Source organism: Apteryx rowi, unplaced genomic scaffold, assembly GCF_003343035.1.
Source record: "Apteryx rowi isolate R43461 unplaced genomic scaffold, aptRow1 scaffold_64, whole genome shotgun sequence".
Taxonomy (NCBI): domain Eukaryota; kingdom Metazoa; phylum Chordata; class Aves; order Apterygiformes; family Apterygidae; genus Apteryx; species Apteryx rowi.
Window position 1 is genome coordinate 1,931,448 of NW_020450916.1, and position 16,485 is coordinate 1,947,932.

Here is a 16,485-nt window from a genome sequence, read left to right on the forward strand (position 1 = left end):
TCAAGGGTGAGGGCTAACCAGAAAAAATGAGATTCCAGCCCCAAAATTGAGCACCAGACCCACTGGGGGTGTAACGCTGCAGCCTCATCCTCCACTGCAGTGGCCCTGGATGATGTCAGACCCAACAGCTGCCCACTCCAGCGGGAAACGCAGAGGAAAGGCTTCCCCATCCACAACCAGCAGCTTTCCCTAGACCACAGGGAAGTATAATGCTGCAGCAGCAAGCTCGATTTACATCGTCCTGAGGGGATATCTAGACTTACATTTGGTCCTTGACTGAGCATAGATTATCAGCAACAAATTCTAGCACAAGAAGTTAAAGCTGGGGCAGTAGTTTCACGCTGATGTGATGAAGGCTGCAGGATAATTTCACACAGAACTGGCAAAACTGAAGGAACTGTGCCTTCCCTTTGTTCCTGGGTACCTCTTATTCAGTGTAATCTAGGTAATTATCGCAAGGCAAGGAATGCATGAGTCAGTTCCTTGAGGAAATCCACCCGCTGGAGTTCTGCAGTATATCTGGGTTTTCAGGAACATGGAGATTTGTAAGGCTCTCTAAACACTTACCAGGAAAACCCAACCGTTGTTAGGCTGATTGTTATTCCACCAGAAAATTGACAACATCAGTTCATAAAATCCTTATCATGCCTGTTATTGTTGCAGAAATTCTTGAGACCAGCATGATCTAAGCAAAAAACAAAAAGGCTTAACAGTGGCAGCAGCACACTGTCGAACGGGAAGAATCACTAAAAAATTGATAGGCCAGGCAAACATTACGCAGCTATGACTATTGCTGGGGGGGAGAGAGGAAACAGCAGCTCAGCTCTGGGAAAGAGAATGTGTTTGGTTATACAATGATGTACCAGAAGTGGAGCTACACTAGTGTCTAGTGTGTTAGGCTCAGTTCAGAGAGAAAATCATTAGAGAATACAGACACATTACTGAAAAGCAAATGAAGATACAGTTGTAAACCTGGACTTCAGGAAATTCAGTTAAAATCCCTGCTCTGACACTATTTCCTGCATGACCCTGGTGCAATGAGATAGTAAAAGTTTGGCAACTAACATGGGTGGAAGTAAGAACCAGGCCCAGTGTGTTCAGTCCTGCTCTCCAGTACGCCTGATTAAATTCAGTGGTTTCACTACGGTTACACCTCACTGACACAGTGGTGTAAGTGGAAAGTGAGAAAGGCTCAGGATGATAAAATAATCTGGTAAAAAAACAACAACAACTAGCATTAAATGTTAAAACAGGTTTCCAGTTTGGTGATGACACTGAAGCATCACAGGGCAAAACCTGAATTAAGTAAGTGGGCTAATTAACTAATTATGTGTTACAATTCAGGTAGTATCTCATAGAAACAGAATAGCATTAAGACAAGCTTTCCTTATTAGCACAAAGTGATTAACTACAATAACAATGTTTACTTTAACAAATGCCCGAAGCAAAGCAGCAGGTTCTGTAAAATTGCCTCTGCATCTTTCACCTTCCAGCAGGAGTTTTCCAGCCTGATGCAGACCCTACTCATATTTACTCATATGTCTGCAGTTTCTTCAGACTAATTACTAGTGGAATCAGTGGGATCAGATCCATGTGGGATTAGGATCAGAACCTGCTCAGGGTGTCAGCAGTGCTTTTCCCCTATGCCAGTTCTGCATCACTAGGCTAATCTTTCTGACTGATATTGAAAATGATATTGTTCATACTGCATGTTCTTGAAAAACTGCTACACTAGTACTTTGTGTGGTTGCTCACACTATATCCTTACCCCCATTTAGAGCTCATAAATTTAAAAGACATGGAGTTAATGAGCCAGATCTTTGATTCTGGCTTATCTTCATAAAAAATGCACCTTGATTCTGTCCTGTGCAAGCCCAGCCCTCTTTCAACAGGTCACAGCAATCTGAGGGCCACTCTCACATACTCAAGCTACCATCAGGAGCTAAAAGCCTAGCCTTAGATACTCTGAAAGTGATGCCATTGCTCGCATCTGTCACTATTTTTTCAAAACAATACTATCAGTCCAAAGTGCCTATGACCTGCACAATAATAGCTCCTAATATATGGCATTAACATACAATGTCCACAAATATCCCACTTGTTCTTGAGCCCAGACAACCCCAGGCATGTCTAGCAAGGGGGAAAAGGGAGCATAAATCTTCCTTTGTGTGACTCTCTAAAGTTAGACTGGAACTAGACAGTAACAAGATAAGAAATATTATTGGTGCTGACTGCATTATATTACTAGATATAACAAGCAGCATATGCCTAATAACATATCTAATAGATGTAATAAACAGGGAAGTATGACTGACCATGTAGGTTTGATGGACAAAAGTGGCTAGTCATCCTCAGTCATCCAGAGCTTTCATTCTGTTTGTTAAGTTCACATTAGCTGTGAACTTAGGACCTTCTGGTCATGCAATTTTCTCTCACCACAAGGTGGGGCAGGTGGTGACCCCTTCATCCAGTATGCTTTTTGGAAAGGAAGCTTTTCTTCTCCCAAAAGCATGAAAGGAGCAGGATGCATAAAGGATTTATGAAACTGGTAGAGGAAGAAGTGAGAACGTCTATTCATACCAAGATAGAGTGAGAAGACAAAAGGAGCTGCTTCCCTCAACCACATTTCTAGGCTGAGCAAACAGGAAACCACGGCTAGGAGATCAGAGCCGCCCCACTGTTAAAACAGAGGTACCATGCTAGCACGAGGATTTCTCTTTGCAGCGCTCCATGACTGCAGTCACAGCCAAACCCTTGAACTATTTCAGCTCGCCAAATTCCATTCATCTTTTTGACCTATCAGTAACATATCAGTGTTTTCTGTTCCACTGAGAATCAGCACATTTCTCTCAGCAATTTGGCCTATGCGTGGCAAGAACTGGCCACTGTTGCTCAGTGCTAAATCCTGCTCAGGAAAAAAAAGAGCAGCTTTCTTTGAAAAACAGCTTTTGGATAACAGACCGTGCAGAAGATTCAAGTTCAGGCATTAACAAACAATTTACATCGTAAAATCCTTTTTAGAGTTTCTTAATTCATCTCTCTGCTATTACAAAACAGTAACTTCACTGCATACTTTCAAGGCATGGCTTGACCGTTTCAGTGATTTATTTATTTTTTTCCAGCAAACTCATCAGTGAGGTAAATGATTGCTCCATTTAGCACAAATTCCCTAGATTAATTCATTGCTCCCATTCTAATTAACTTACATTTGTGTACACTGAATTGCATTCTCACCTGCCTATCTAGTCGCATAAATGATTCTTTTTTGATTGCACTTCTTTTCATTATTCAAAGTCTGGGAATCTTTCTTTCATAGTAATTTTTCTTCAAACAGTTTACAGATTAACACATAGTCTGGTTGCTGGGTTTTTGTTCCCCAAAGAGAAGAACACTCACTGCCCACAACAATTAAATTTCCTACAGTATTTCCCATAAATATATATAAAATTGAAAAAAACACAAATAAATATGCATATAAGCATAATAAATTAAGCAGCATCAAATATTAGCAGAATTCTGGTTTAGATAACATCAGTCTTAAGTAATTTTCTTGTGTATCAAAGTGGCAGAACGTTAAATATCACAATCCTGCTAACCATCATGATCCACAGTCTTTCCAGAGCTTCAGTGAGGTATCACTGAGACCCACTGAGCTGATAAGACATAGGCCTGATTTTCAAGGTGCTGGCTATATTCAGCTTCCATTGACTTAAGTCATTCTTGTACATGCTCAGCACTTTTAGATCTCCGAAACTTAGTTCTCCTGTTTTTCAGCCCTGCCTGGATGTGATTATTACATTTTAAAGTCATTACCTTTTCATGCATATACAAGCCATCACTGGCCTTAATGAATCACAGCACTGCACAGGTACACATATAAAATAAGGAATTCTATATTTGAAAGTCGATTATTAGAAGAAACATTATCCTGGCAATATTTTTGTAAAGATTATTAAACTCTTCCTGGGAAAATTAATTAGCTCCAGTAAAAACATTAAAATCAAAGGGATTTTTACCACCAATTTCACTTAAGGTACATTCAACTCTCTAGGCATTGATCCAAATACAACTAAGTCAATAGGAATCTTTCAATTGATTTTCCATTAGGTATTTAGCCCAAGACATGTGAAGTACTCAAAAGAGAATAAAAAATTAATCTTAAGACTTTTCAATTTTTGTTCCTTGTACACTCACACATAGAGGTCTGATCTAGTTTTACTTTGTATGTGATTACTCTTACCCTGGTTTTACTTTAAATTATTTCTGTTTGCTTGAAGGAAGGCCATTATGTTGGCATAAATTGAAAGTGTCCATATATTATGTATATCTAAAATAAAATCTAAAAGAATCAGCTATTAAAAATCTGGTACATAACAATACTGCATAAGTGAAAGAGAGAGAGAGAAGAACAGTAAATAATGGTCTTTTTCAGTCTGTCAACAGTTCCAAGAACTGAGTAGGGAAAATGTTGAGAGGACTTTCCCAGAATTTTCCGTGAACTTAAAGCTGAAAACCAAACCCACTTGATATCAGTATTAATTCTGAACACAAAAATCAAGATTTCATTTCAAGATATTAAATATTTCCCTAGTTAAAAAAAAAAAAAAAGGAAGTACAGTACATCATGTACAAAAACTGAAAAAATATCTCATAAAATGGGGAGGCAAATGACTGTTTTTAAAGCTTAACTTTTTTTAAATGAAGAAATTTTTTGAACTGAAGTTGACACAAACTCACAAAAGCTTTCATTTGAATTTTATCTGCATCTTTCTCATGGAAAAAGTTTGAGATGATAATGCCTTTCCTCAATATATATTTTAATAGATGTAATATATAAATAGTTGAGACAAAGAGCACAAACTGAATTTATTTGTGATCTAAAACCCGATTTTCTAAAAGGCATGCTATATTTCCTCTTACATGACCGTTTACCTAGTCATTAATCATAACTATGAAGGCTTTACAAATACATTTTGAAAATCTAAATATAATATTGATTTATCTGTCATAGCAGTAACGCTGCACCTTCAGAGTATTCCAGATTAACTGAGATTTCCACTGCATATATTCGTATTGTCTGTCCTTAGTCATACCATACATTTCCAGTTAATATGTTACTACATCTTTAAAAATAGTTCCCCACGCTTTCCCATCACCGTGTTAATCTTATCAGCTTACAGCTTCCTTACAATATTTTTCCTAATAATATTAAAGATAATGGGGGGGAAAAAAGCTGCCCTGATATCCCCACAGCTGGCAGTCCTTGAGTCTAGTGATTTCTTTTTAGTGTTGCATATGTACTATAACTTATGTGGGATTTTCACCCTTCTCCCACTGGAATTATGGGGAGTTTTTCCCCAGCCTCACCGGGAAGTGGGTCAGGCAATGTTTGCTGCCACATCCATCTTACTTCTGCTGGTGGCACGTATGGATGTTTGTCGTCAGAACAAACTTCACCTTGTCACTTCACCTACTTTAGCAGATCCATGAGATCCGTAACTGAGTCTAATTAGTAATTCATCACTCTGCTTGAGATTGTAACACAAGTGACTTCAGTTTAGCTTACATAGCTAGAAGTGTCTTTTCTGGAACTGCAAAGATGTAAGACCTAAAATGCTCTGTTGGCCTCGTCACCAATACAAACTTCCCAATCTGAATTTCAAAATCAGCCGTAACTATAAAGACAAAACATTGGTTTTGTGCTCTCAAAACATTTAGATTCTAATAAAAATGGCACAAACAAGGAAGATACAGAAACTGCAGACTCTGTTCAACATGCACACAAAATATTACATTTTGGTATATACCTTAAAAGTCTTCCACTTTAACAACAGAAGATCAAAGGCTGGCATAATTTGTACTTAAAACCATTTTTAAAAGCAGCTGAAGTCTATCAATGGAAATCTAACCTTCTTGTCTTCATTAGCAGAGCAAATACTACTTGTGGCATGCTAGAGAATGCTGCTTTACTATACTACCAGCATTGCCAGAAAGAACAATTTAGTAAGATTTCTTAGTCCTTGAAGGCAGTATCTTTGTCTAATTTCTCTTTGTCCCTCACCACAGAAAAGCTGGAAACGCTAGGCTGTGACAGCAGAGCGCTTGTGAAAGATGATGACATATATATATCTACTCTTCTGTCTAATGATTTGGGAGAAGAGTATGGGAAGGGAAAAAAAGCAGAGCTGGGAACAGGAATCACTGACAGAATTGCCTAAGGGCTTTCAAAGTCCGTGAAAAACCAAGCCCAGAGGTGCATGTGTGATTACCCGAACACTGCATGAATAAGCTGCCGCCTTTTTCCACTTGGCAGGGAGATGGATGTGGGCCATGCCAAGAGAAGGGAATAAAAACGGAGGACTACAGTCGTTCTCAGGGCTGTCTGTCCTTCTTTTATCCATCAACAGGAGAAGGCAGTGGCAGTAGAAAAGCAGACAGCTTGACTTTTAGGCATGATATCTATTTCCTCTTCAACTAGCTCTCTCTACAGGGACTGCACAGGAGACTACTTCACTTCCATAACACAAGTCAAGCAATAGCTGTGAAGACTAATTGACACATCTCAAGATCCCCAAATCATATTAACAACGACTTCTTAAAGCACAGAGATGCATATACATCATGCATACACACAACCACCCTTTTATACTGAGGCTGCTACAGTACAGGTGGAGTTTTATAATAATCTATCTTGGAATTCAAAATACTTGCGTTGAAACTGTTAAACATCTGGTAGCAATGCCGACTACACATTGTTTTAAATGTTTCCCATATTAACAATGGTTATTTTGGGAGGTTAAATGATTATTTTAAATAAACGTGTTTCTAACATAACACTAAAGCTGTGATTCAGATGATCAAGTAGCAATTTTCCAAATCAGAATTTGTTATGAGCTTGGTTTCATTATTAGGTTTACATCATCTTTAAGTAAACAGAATAATAAGGAGGGCAAGTAGGCATTAAAGTACCATAATCAAACCTGTAATTTCCTCTTCCACTGCTAGAATGAAGAAGGTTAAGAGGAAGCCATCTCATGTCTCTTCTGAAACATCCCAAATAAGCACCCTCCCCAGCATGTTAGTAAAGGCTTTATGAGGCCCATGGTTTAAAGTTTTTAACTCAAAGCAATAGTTACAAATGTTCTTTGCCACCATACTGCTGAAAATACAATTTGAACCTATCATCACACATCTATCTCAAATTTTGCCACCGGAGAGGATCCGAGCTGGGTAACATGGAAGCTCCGTAACAGACAAAAGAACCAGTTTCCATCACACTGTAAAACTGAATCCCAGAATAATTAAATTTCAAGAATACACTTGTTATAATGTTATAGTTGGTATAAAACAGAGCTAAGTTATCCATGCATAGTGCATCTAAATGTACACAGGCATTTACTGCAAATGCTCATGCATATTAATTGTACAAACATAGGAGTTGGTGCATGCAAAAGAACATGCAGAATTAGGTTTTTCCTTCCTTCCAGTTTTTCCTCCTTCCACTATTCAGAACTTATACATGTTTCTGGTTATTTAATAGATGAGCTATTCTTAGACATATCTCAACATTGGTGCAAGGTGGAAGTTTTGTGTGACACAACCCACCTTTTACCTTTATTACAGCTAGTTTAATACAGAAGCTGCCAGCTACTGAAAAAAATTAAACTTCATTCCAATAAAATTATTTTTCAGATATAGCGTATAGATAGGCCTTTCCATTTCTGTGTTCTTCTTCATTTTTATAACCATGATGTTTCACAATATCATGCTGAGCTAAAACAGACCTCAGGTAAAATTCTCAGAAGTGCCTACAGTTCCACTGACTTTAATAAGATGTACGTTCTTAGACAACATAAGCACTTTTGAAAATACTGCCTTCCAAATTCCTTTTGACTACTATCCTTACCTGAAATAGATTCTGGGGAATTATATCCGAGCAGTTTTCCAAGCTTTATCTAACATTGACTACCCTTAAAAAATCCTTTTTAAATGTGTCAGGATTTCAGATCGATCCCTTTGTATCTCCACTCCAGAGGAATGATAAAGAGAAGGAAGTTTCAGAAGGTCAGACTTCACTTCCCGTGAAATTTCTGCAAAGTTATCATGGATTTTGCTCTGAACCAGAGTGGACTCCCTGGAGGTTCCCAAAGCCTCTTACAAAGACAGGAGAAGGAGGCATGGATCGCCTCATGGTACATGATGCTAACGGGCCTTCTCCCGCTTCACAGAAGTTTTAAAAGACTGGTAAAGGATAATTTATGATTTTCCCCATCACTATTAAATTGGTACTGTTTATGATCACAGAAAACTCTCAATTATTCTCTTACTTTTACCATCTGTTAGTACAGCATGGATGTAAGCTATTCTGGGAAAAACACCACTTACGACCTGGCAATGATTTTTGCACTTTGATCTCCAACTCATAATTAATGATCACAGTTTGTTTTGTTTTAAAATGGAAAAAACAAGGCTCGACAGCAGATTGCACAAATATTGCTTTGATAAACTTCAGATATATCAAATATACAAGAAAAGCATTCTTTAAAGTACTACTGAAAAAGATAACACTGTGAGAAGAAAGCAACAGTGCGCTCCACAGCAGGTGGACCTGGTCTCAGGTTGCAAAGAAACAGGCACCTGATGACTAGGCACCTGATGTGAGACATTGCTTTGCAAAGCAATTTTTTAAATTCTCTTCAGCCAGTTCTCTTCAGCCAATTCTCTTCAACCCAAAACTTGCCTTGAAAAATGTGAGCTCTCAGCTTTTCTGGCATCTGGAAGAAGTTGCTTGGTTCACATTTTTAAGTTAAGATTGTACTATAGCAGCCAGACATTTTTTCCATGCATTTCAGTGTAAGAGAAGGGTATAGACAACCTTTAAATTTCATTTAAGGCCTTCTTTCTTTATTTACTGAAGTCAGAAAAAAAAAAAATCACGTTGGTCCACAATGCGAGACTTCCTGTACAGAAATAAGGAACCTGGGAAGATTGAATACCATAATTCCCTCTAATTTAGTAGTGCTGCTCCTTATGATTTGAAAATAACTGCAGAATGTTTTCTGAGGGTAAAAGTGTAATTGGTTATAGATCAATAAGTAATTTCTTTCAAGAGGAACTATTCTAGTTCTGAAAGTAGCAAGATTTTTAAATCAAGATCAAGCTAATACATTAACAAAGTTGAGATTAATCTAAACAACAAAATTTTATACTGCCCTAGTTAAGTTTATCTCAACTGATCATTTATTTATGTTGCCATAAAAATACAGATGCTTTCAATTTTGATTGCTAGTTATTTGCTTTAAGGCAGCTGAAATTACTTTTTTAGACTTCCCAGCATGACAGCCTTGCCTTCTGCTTAAGATTTATCATCACGCAGCAATGGTGAAATCACAGGATAACTTCTAATATTAAGAAGGAGCACAGTCAATTGTGGTACACTGTGATTCCCCCAACAGGTTCCACATTAAATCCTCCAGAATTAATGCACCTTCCTCTGACATTGCTAAATCCCACTTTATGTAATTAGATTGTAGTAAACTGTTATATCTGTACAGGTACTACAACGTGATTTTTAATTGAAAAGCCGTACAAGGTAGCACCGTATAAAGTAAGAGGCATTTTGAGAATGTCTGAAATCCTGCAGAGCATTGTATGCTATAGGCCATTATCATCTAATTCACTCTTGACCCTAAAAGGTTAATTAACAAACTGCTGTACTTAGATTAAAAACAAAAACAAATGCCACGAATATAAGAACAATCAAGACATAAAGAAATAACATGCATTTGTTAAAAATACTTACGATATGCAGCTCTAAATAATCTCCGAGCCCAGTAGAACTGTCCACTCGTACCAACACAGCTTCTTTTTGAACAGTACTAAACCCTATTGCCAGTCTGTCTGCACGAGTGCTTGGCCGATCATTAGGAGGCCACGTGTAAGTGATTTGTCCACCACCTTTGCTAAAGATATATGTTGTTCCCGCTGCAAAACAGAAATAAAGAGAATTAGTTCCCTGTACCAGTGTAAACCCATATGGAAAGTATGTGCTCTACAAAAATCAAGATGTTATCTTATAACAAATGATTCAAAAAACAAAATAAGGCTATATTTTAACATGAAGGGGCCTTTCGTTCTCAAAATTTTGCAGTAAGCTACATATTAGTGCTTTTTATGTAGTGCAATCAACATAATATAATATAATTGCATGTGCAGCTACTTAAAATACCATGACTGATTCAGAAATACATCTCTGTTCAAGAGAGTTCTTAAGCATATGCTTGAAGTTAAGAACATGTATCTGTGATGTGCTGAACAGGGATGAACTGAGCCCAGTGCTTTCCAAACTAGGCCTACACAGAGAAGAAATCAAGTAATCCCAGTAATCCCATGACTGACAACAAATGCAGCTCCACATATCAACCTGGTTTATGCAATGAAAATGGCATGCACTATACGATACATCATCATGCCTAGCGAAGCAAGACGTTAACAAATGCATTCAGGTAAGACTTTTACAGATCTAAGGTTTATCAGCTTGTTACAGATAGGGGTAACAAATGGAAGGGTAGAAACATGCTTTACTTGTCATGCCAGGACAAAAAGATATCAATCTACCATCTGAATATACAATGGCTTATTTGCCATTAATACTAATGTGCAAGTTACAAGAGTGGAAATCTTTGCATATTATTTCCAGAGTGCACTTACAAAATCTGTAATCTATTTTAAACAAGTATTGTAATCTTCGACCACTTAACACTCAGGTGCTGAACTTCATCACCAGTTGCTACCAGTGTATTTCCTAGGAACTAAAATAGCAGCATATCCGTTTAAAACTTGGATCCTAACAACAGCATGTAGCATGCAAAGTGTGCATTTGATCATTCATTTATAAGGTCACTACAGACTATCCACTTCTCTTCTGTAAAGACAGGGGGAGAGGTTAGAGCATGGTAAATATGGATGTCTAGTTACACTAGCTGTTGTAGGCTGGCTCACCTTGTGGATACTCATGAATTTACTATATGTTACTCAGTTTATTTCACCAAATACTCTCACTACATACTTTCCACATCCACACAAGGACTAAGTGCATCACAGCATAAGAAAAATTGTCATTTTCTTACTTTCTTACAAGACTGACCAACAATTATGTGAGCATACAAAAGGGTTTACAAACCCATAGAGATGCAGATTTTTAAAGCTGAAAACAAGAAGTGCTGCATAGTTGCATCACTCCTTCAGTTTCCATATGTCTCAAAATCTTACTCTACTGTGGAGAGAGATTGCTTTGTGTCTCTCTCAAACTAAAAAGGTTATTGGTCTTTTTGAAAAGATATCCTGTATTTATTTCTAACTTCATTTTTCTTTATGGAATTACCTGCCTACTCATTCATTATTTTCCAGTACAATCAATTTTTAATATTTTATGCATTGTGCATAGAACTTAAAACTGTAAAACTCATTTTAAATCAACTGTCTTGTACAATTGCGCTGTGCTTCAAATAAATCCCTTGGCTCTTCTGTCTTCATGGCAAAACACCAACCTGCATGTGTGGTAGGAAAACTTGTCAACTTCCTTTAGCAAAGACAAACACAGCAACAGGTCTGATATCTAAGGTTCCCCTTACGCTCCAAAAGAAATCAGGGTTTATCATCATCATAAGGAGTTGTACAAGAGCAGTGAAGGTAGGGGCTGTGCCATACAAAGGGTTGGTTATGGATATGGGCAAAGGGTGTCTGGTTGTGGGATCTATGTGACAAAAAACTAACCTCCCTCTCTCCCATCCCTGTTCTTCCACACGCAGTGCTGTGAAATATGCAGTATTCTGGTGCACGCTATTAAGCAAGGATGGCCGAATCTCCAGGGCATGTGCACTGCAGCACAAACACACGGCAGACAGGTAGTATCACTCCTGATGGTCCCAAAGTTCCCCCCTTTGCTACTAGCGTTGACTTCAAAACTTGAGCCAATTGGGGAGTGACAGACTTTGGATACTGACGCATTAATGACACATTAATATCCCTAGCAAAAGGATTTACTCTGTGTTGCTGAAAAGTGGAGGGCTTGATCCAAAGCTCATTCAAATTAGTGGCAGTCTTTTTGCTGACTTCATAAAATAGCGCGTCAGGCCATGAATAAGGTTCTTGTAAGCAACAAAACTGGGAAGGCTAAGAAAAACAAATCCGTACACTTCGGTGTCACAGATGATACTGCTGAAACAGTGCATAAGATTTAAGTGGGAGGGCATAATTCTCCTTTTCTTGCTGGTAGCAGATGTGTTCATTGAATAAAGAAGACAAAGAAAAAGCCTGCCAAGTGATGGTAGAGTCATATTGAATACAATGACCCAAAAGTAAGTCTCCAGATCTGAATAAGGACAGACTCTGTTGATGTTCTCATTCAAAGGTAATCTTGGTCAGTTTTTTGCTAAGTACTGTCCATCAAATAAACGGAGGAAGAGCAATTCATTTCATCCTACTGCTGCACTGATGCCAAGGTCAACATTAGTAGAGCTGGATAAAATTTGCTGCAGATCTTAAACTATTCAGCATCAACATTAAAATTTCAAAACTTATCTTTTATCCAAAATAACATGTGGTTTATGTTTTTTTTATGTCAAAGCTCTCCCTTCTTCGTAACTGTCTATTTTGTAGCTCTTCATACTAGCTGAGTGTCTGATAACAGGTTAATTAATCTGTGTTGATGAATACAGATCTGCCTTTGTCTAAGCTACACAGGGAGTCAGGTTTTTTGAATTTCCTGTATTAATTATGAAAAAATGGGTCGGAAGCCATTTGAGAATAGGTCCTCTAATGTTTATATTTCAAGAAAGACAAATATAATAATGTAAAATTCATTACTCTGGGATTGATCTCAACTTACAGCCCAGCCTCCCATTAACTATTAAACGCTAGAAACTTAGCGACTGTTCAAAACCACCATGCTTACTATCAATTTCAGATCTGTTAAGAAACAACAGAGGAAACCTAATTCACTCACTCCACAAAGGCTTTTTATGCTCTCTGACAAACCTTATAATGTCTCTGCCATTCTTTCAGAACATTGCCACTAAAAACCAGTCATCTTCCTTTTCTTTTTTAGCTTACGGCACTTGTTGTTTGGGATTTATGATCTCAAGAGAATTGAAAGCAGCAGAATTAGAATGTCAAGAATAGCAATGCCATCAGCGCAGCGCTTCTAAGTAGGCAAGTTTGTTACAAGCCAGTTATATCTCTCAGCTGCAGAATTTACTGCATAATTCTTTATGTGTCCATGCATCTATACAATGTTTAGGAAAAATGTCCATACAGCTCTTTGAAATTCTTAGCCATGAAAGCATGGTTCCTATTGTAACAAACTGCCAGTGGTCAAGATACAGTAATGGTTTTTAATGGCCTGGGTCTCTCAAGCCCTACTTGTTTGCAAAATTCATCTTTATGAAATAGCGTATTCATTTCAGTACGGGCTGGCAGCAACTCAAGGACATCTGCTTACCTATACAGTACTGAAGAGATGAATATTTTGTTTAGTGCCTATTTACTGTATCTATTATTGTGCATCACTGCAAAGCTTTTCAATGTTTATTGCTCTGAAGTCAAATCTGATGGAGTTCAATAGTTTGCTCAAATCAAGCAACAAACCCACAGCTTTCTACCTCCCTCATATTCATCCCAATTTTGTGTTCGAGATGTATTACACTGAAGGGTAATATACATAATTCCATTTTTCCCTTATAACACTAGTAACAATGTTTATTTTCAACATGAAAATGGCAGCCTTCAAATGCTGATCAAGTGAAAGTGGTGGTTTTATTGAGCTCTGGAGCCCAATGAGCTACGATTCCACCAGATTATTGCTGGAAACCTAACGACTGAAGCCTTTAAATTTCAACAATGAGCACTGTGAGTTGCCCTCTCATTAACTCTAAAACTGCTTTTAACCATTATAAAAATATGAAGGGTAAACATTACTGGTTATAACAAGAAATTATCCGATAATGTAATTTTCTTCCTTCTCTATGTTACCAGCACTTTACTTCATTTTGGGATAGAATGTGAACCCTCTTATTCCCACAGGTAAGTAATTACTTGTATTGATAAACCCACTGAATCCAGTGAGACTATTTGTGCAGGTTACTGTTAATTACCAAGAGTGAAGAGTTCACAATATAAAACTATATATACACATATACAAAAAGATCTGTATGGAAGTATTTTAATCACACTTGCTGTGTGCAGGGGACCATATGAATCTCCATTTAATAATTCTTTTTACACTTTCATCTTCATATTTTCATCCTGCACACAGCTGAGATTTCAGAAAAATGCGCAAAATTTTCCATACATAGATTTGTACACATTTTCTGATGTAAATACAGAAAAGAATGCTTGAAGTCTGAAACATGACCTTGCTTGGAGGTGGGGGGTAAGGGGGGTGTTTAAAAATTAACAGTTTGGTAGATTAAAAAACAACCCTTCAGTGTTTCTTCTTAGACTCCGATTTAAGTGTTATTAATTATTTACACAGAACAGAAAATATATGCCATGGGGCTGAGATGAGAAGGGAATGGCCATTACAGTTAACCATGGGAAGAAGATGGGAAGAGCTGCTGAAAGAATTATTTCAAACTGAGGATCGTGCACAGGTGAACACTTCCCAATGACATCCCGGTACATTCTCTCCCCACAACCTGGGCAGGAGCATGAATAAGGATTGTAACTGTTTCACTGTAACAACTACATCAAGCTTTTCCAATTACAAATTATTTAAAAACAGAATAGGTTTATGGGATGTGGAAGGAGAAGATTTTCAAAGGGATCAATGCTTGTAGCCCTCCAAAAAGCTTGGGTGTTTTTCGGGTGGGGGGAGCTGTTGCGCTTTTGAAAAAAAAAAAAAAAAAAAAAAGGACTGTGTACTGCTGCTGTGGATAAGAACAGAGAAATGCTGTCTCCTTCTCAGGCAGGCTTCCTCTTAGGTTCTTGGATGATGGGGTCTGGCACTGATAAAGCCTGTTGCTGGGTCTGGTTATGAATTGCCTCATTAATGATCTCCTCTTGCTACTTCAGATAAAGATACCGATGAAAATAAAGACAACTGAAAACATCAGCCTGCCTATCTTCCGCCTTCTGTGGGACCCACATTTCACTATGCCTGAGCTAAGCTCTAAAATTCCATTTTTTCTGCAAATCTGCAGGTTTTTAGCGAGTCTGAGGCCACATCATGTTTACAGTGGCTGCTGCAAGCTCAATCTCCAAACTTCCAATATTGTCTACAATACTACTGAGGCCCCTGTAGTCTCTGGATATGTTAATACTGCACTAGTTGTAATCTAGAATTGGAGCCTATTTCACAGCATGGGACATGAATTAAAAGCTATGGTCAGGAAGCTGGTTTTACCCAGACAGTAACCATATGAATATGAGCTCAATTAGCTCAATCACTAGCCACAGCAATTCACCAAAATGAGTCAAGAAAGCAGTATCACCAATATGTACGAGATGCTGAAACAGAAGAGCCCTCAGCTCATTGCTGCTGTCAGCTGCCTCTTCCAGCTTGTCTATCAACCAGTCAATGCCAGTATTAAAAAGGTAGAGACAAGATATAGCCTTCTACCCTTGATAAAGAGAAACCATGCTATGTGTAACTACCATTAATTCAAATGCAGCTTTACATTGTACTACAGAATTGTTCTACCCAAACCACTCCAGCAACCCTGATTTGCCTTATCAGACTCCGTTAGTTTTTTTCAATACACCAAATCCAAGTTTGTTAGAGATCTATAGAAAAAGTGTGCATGGTTTATTATATTCAGCTGTCTTCCCCAAGAGCTGTCTCAAGCTAAAGGTCTGGGCAATAACAGAACAACCCAGTCTGAAGTCAAGCTGAGCATCCTGGCCTTTGCAGTGACATTTACTACAGATTCAAGGCAGTAACAAAGCAGCAAAGTCTTTACCTTAGACCACTACAGTTGCTATAGGTAGCTTAATCAGCTCAGCACTATGTCCTTCTGTCCCTCCCCCAACCAACCAACCAACTGAACAAAAACCAAAAAAACCCCCTCCGTTCTTACTCCTCCTTTCCTCCAGTCCATGGCTATTGGATTAGGAGGGTATCATGGTTTGGAAAATCTTTTGTAGGCGACACAATAGTATTCTCACCAGTCTACAATGACCCCTAGGGTCTTCCCACAATTCGACTTTCTGATAACAGACTCTTGACTGAAAGGAGTGTTCAACATGACACTGGCCATTGGCTTTACTAACAAAAATGCATCTCCACCTTTGGCTTCAGGCACTTGGACTGAAGCGTGGTCTGATTCAAATTAAAAGTCTTATTTGAGTCAAGGCATCAAAAGGTTTTCCACTCTACACTGCCAGAGGCCACTTAAGCATTAAGGACTGAAATCTCAATTCCTTTATCACTGCATCAGGAACTGGCATTATATTAAGTCATCAATACTGATTATTGCCCAGTTGGTT

At 38.1% G+C, this 16,485-nt stretch overlaps 1 protein-coding gene across 19 annotated transcripts in view; it reads right to left on the reverse strand.

Moving 5' to 3' along the window:
* Window positions 1–16,485, reverse strand: part of NRXN1 (neurexin 1) — a 718,052-nt gene that overhangs the window by 214,992 nt on the left and 486,575 nt on the right. For all 19 annotated transcript variants that reach the window (XM_026084422.1, XM_026084416.1, XM_026084409.1 and 16 more), the window contains one exon: window positions 9,803–9,984. In XM_026084422.1, the coding sequence (XP_025940207.1) occupies window positions 9,803–9,984 (182 nt within the window). The remainder of the gene's footprint in view (window positions 1–9,802; window positions 9,985–16,485) is intronic.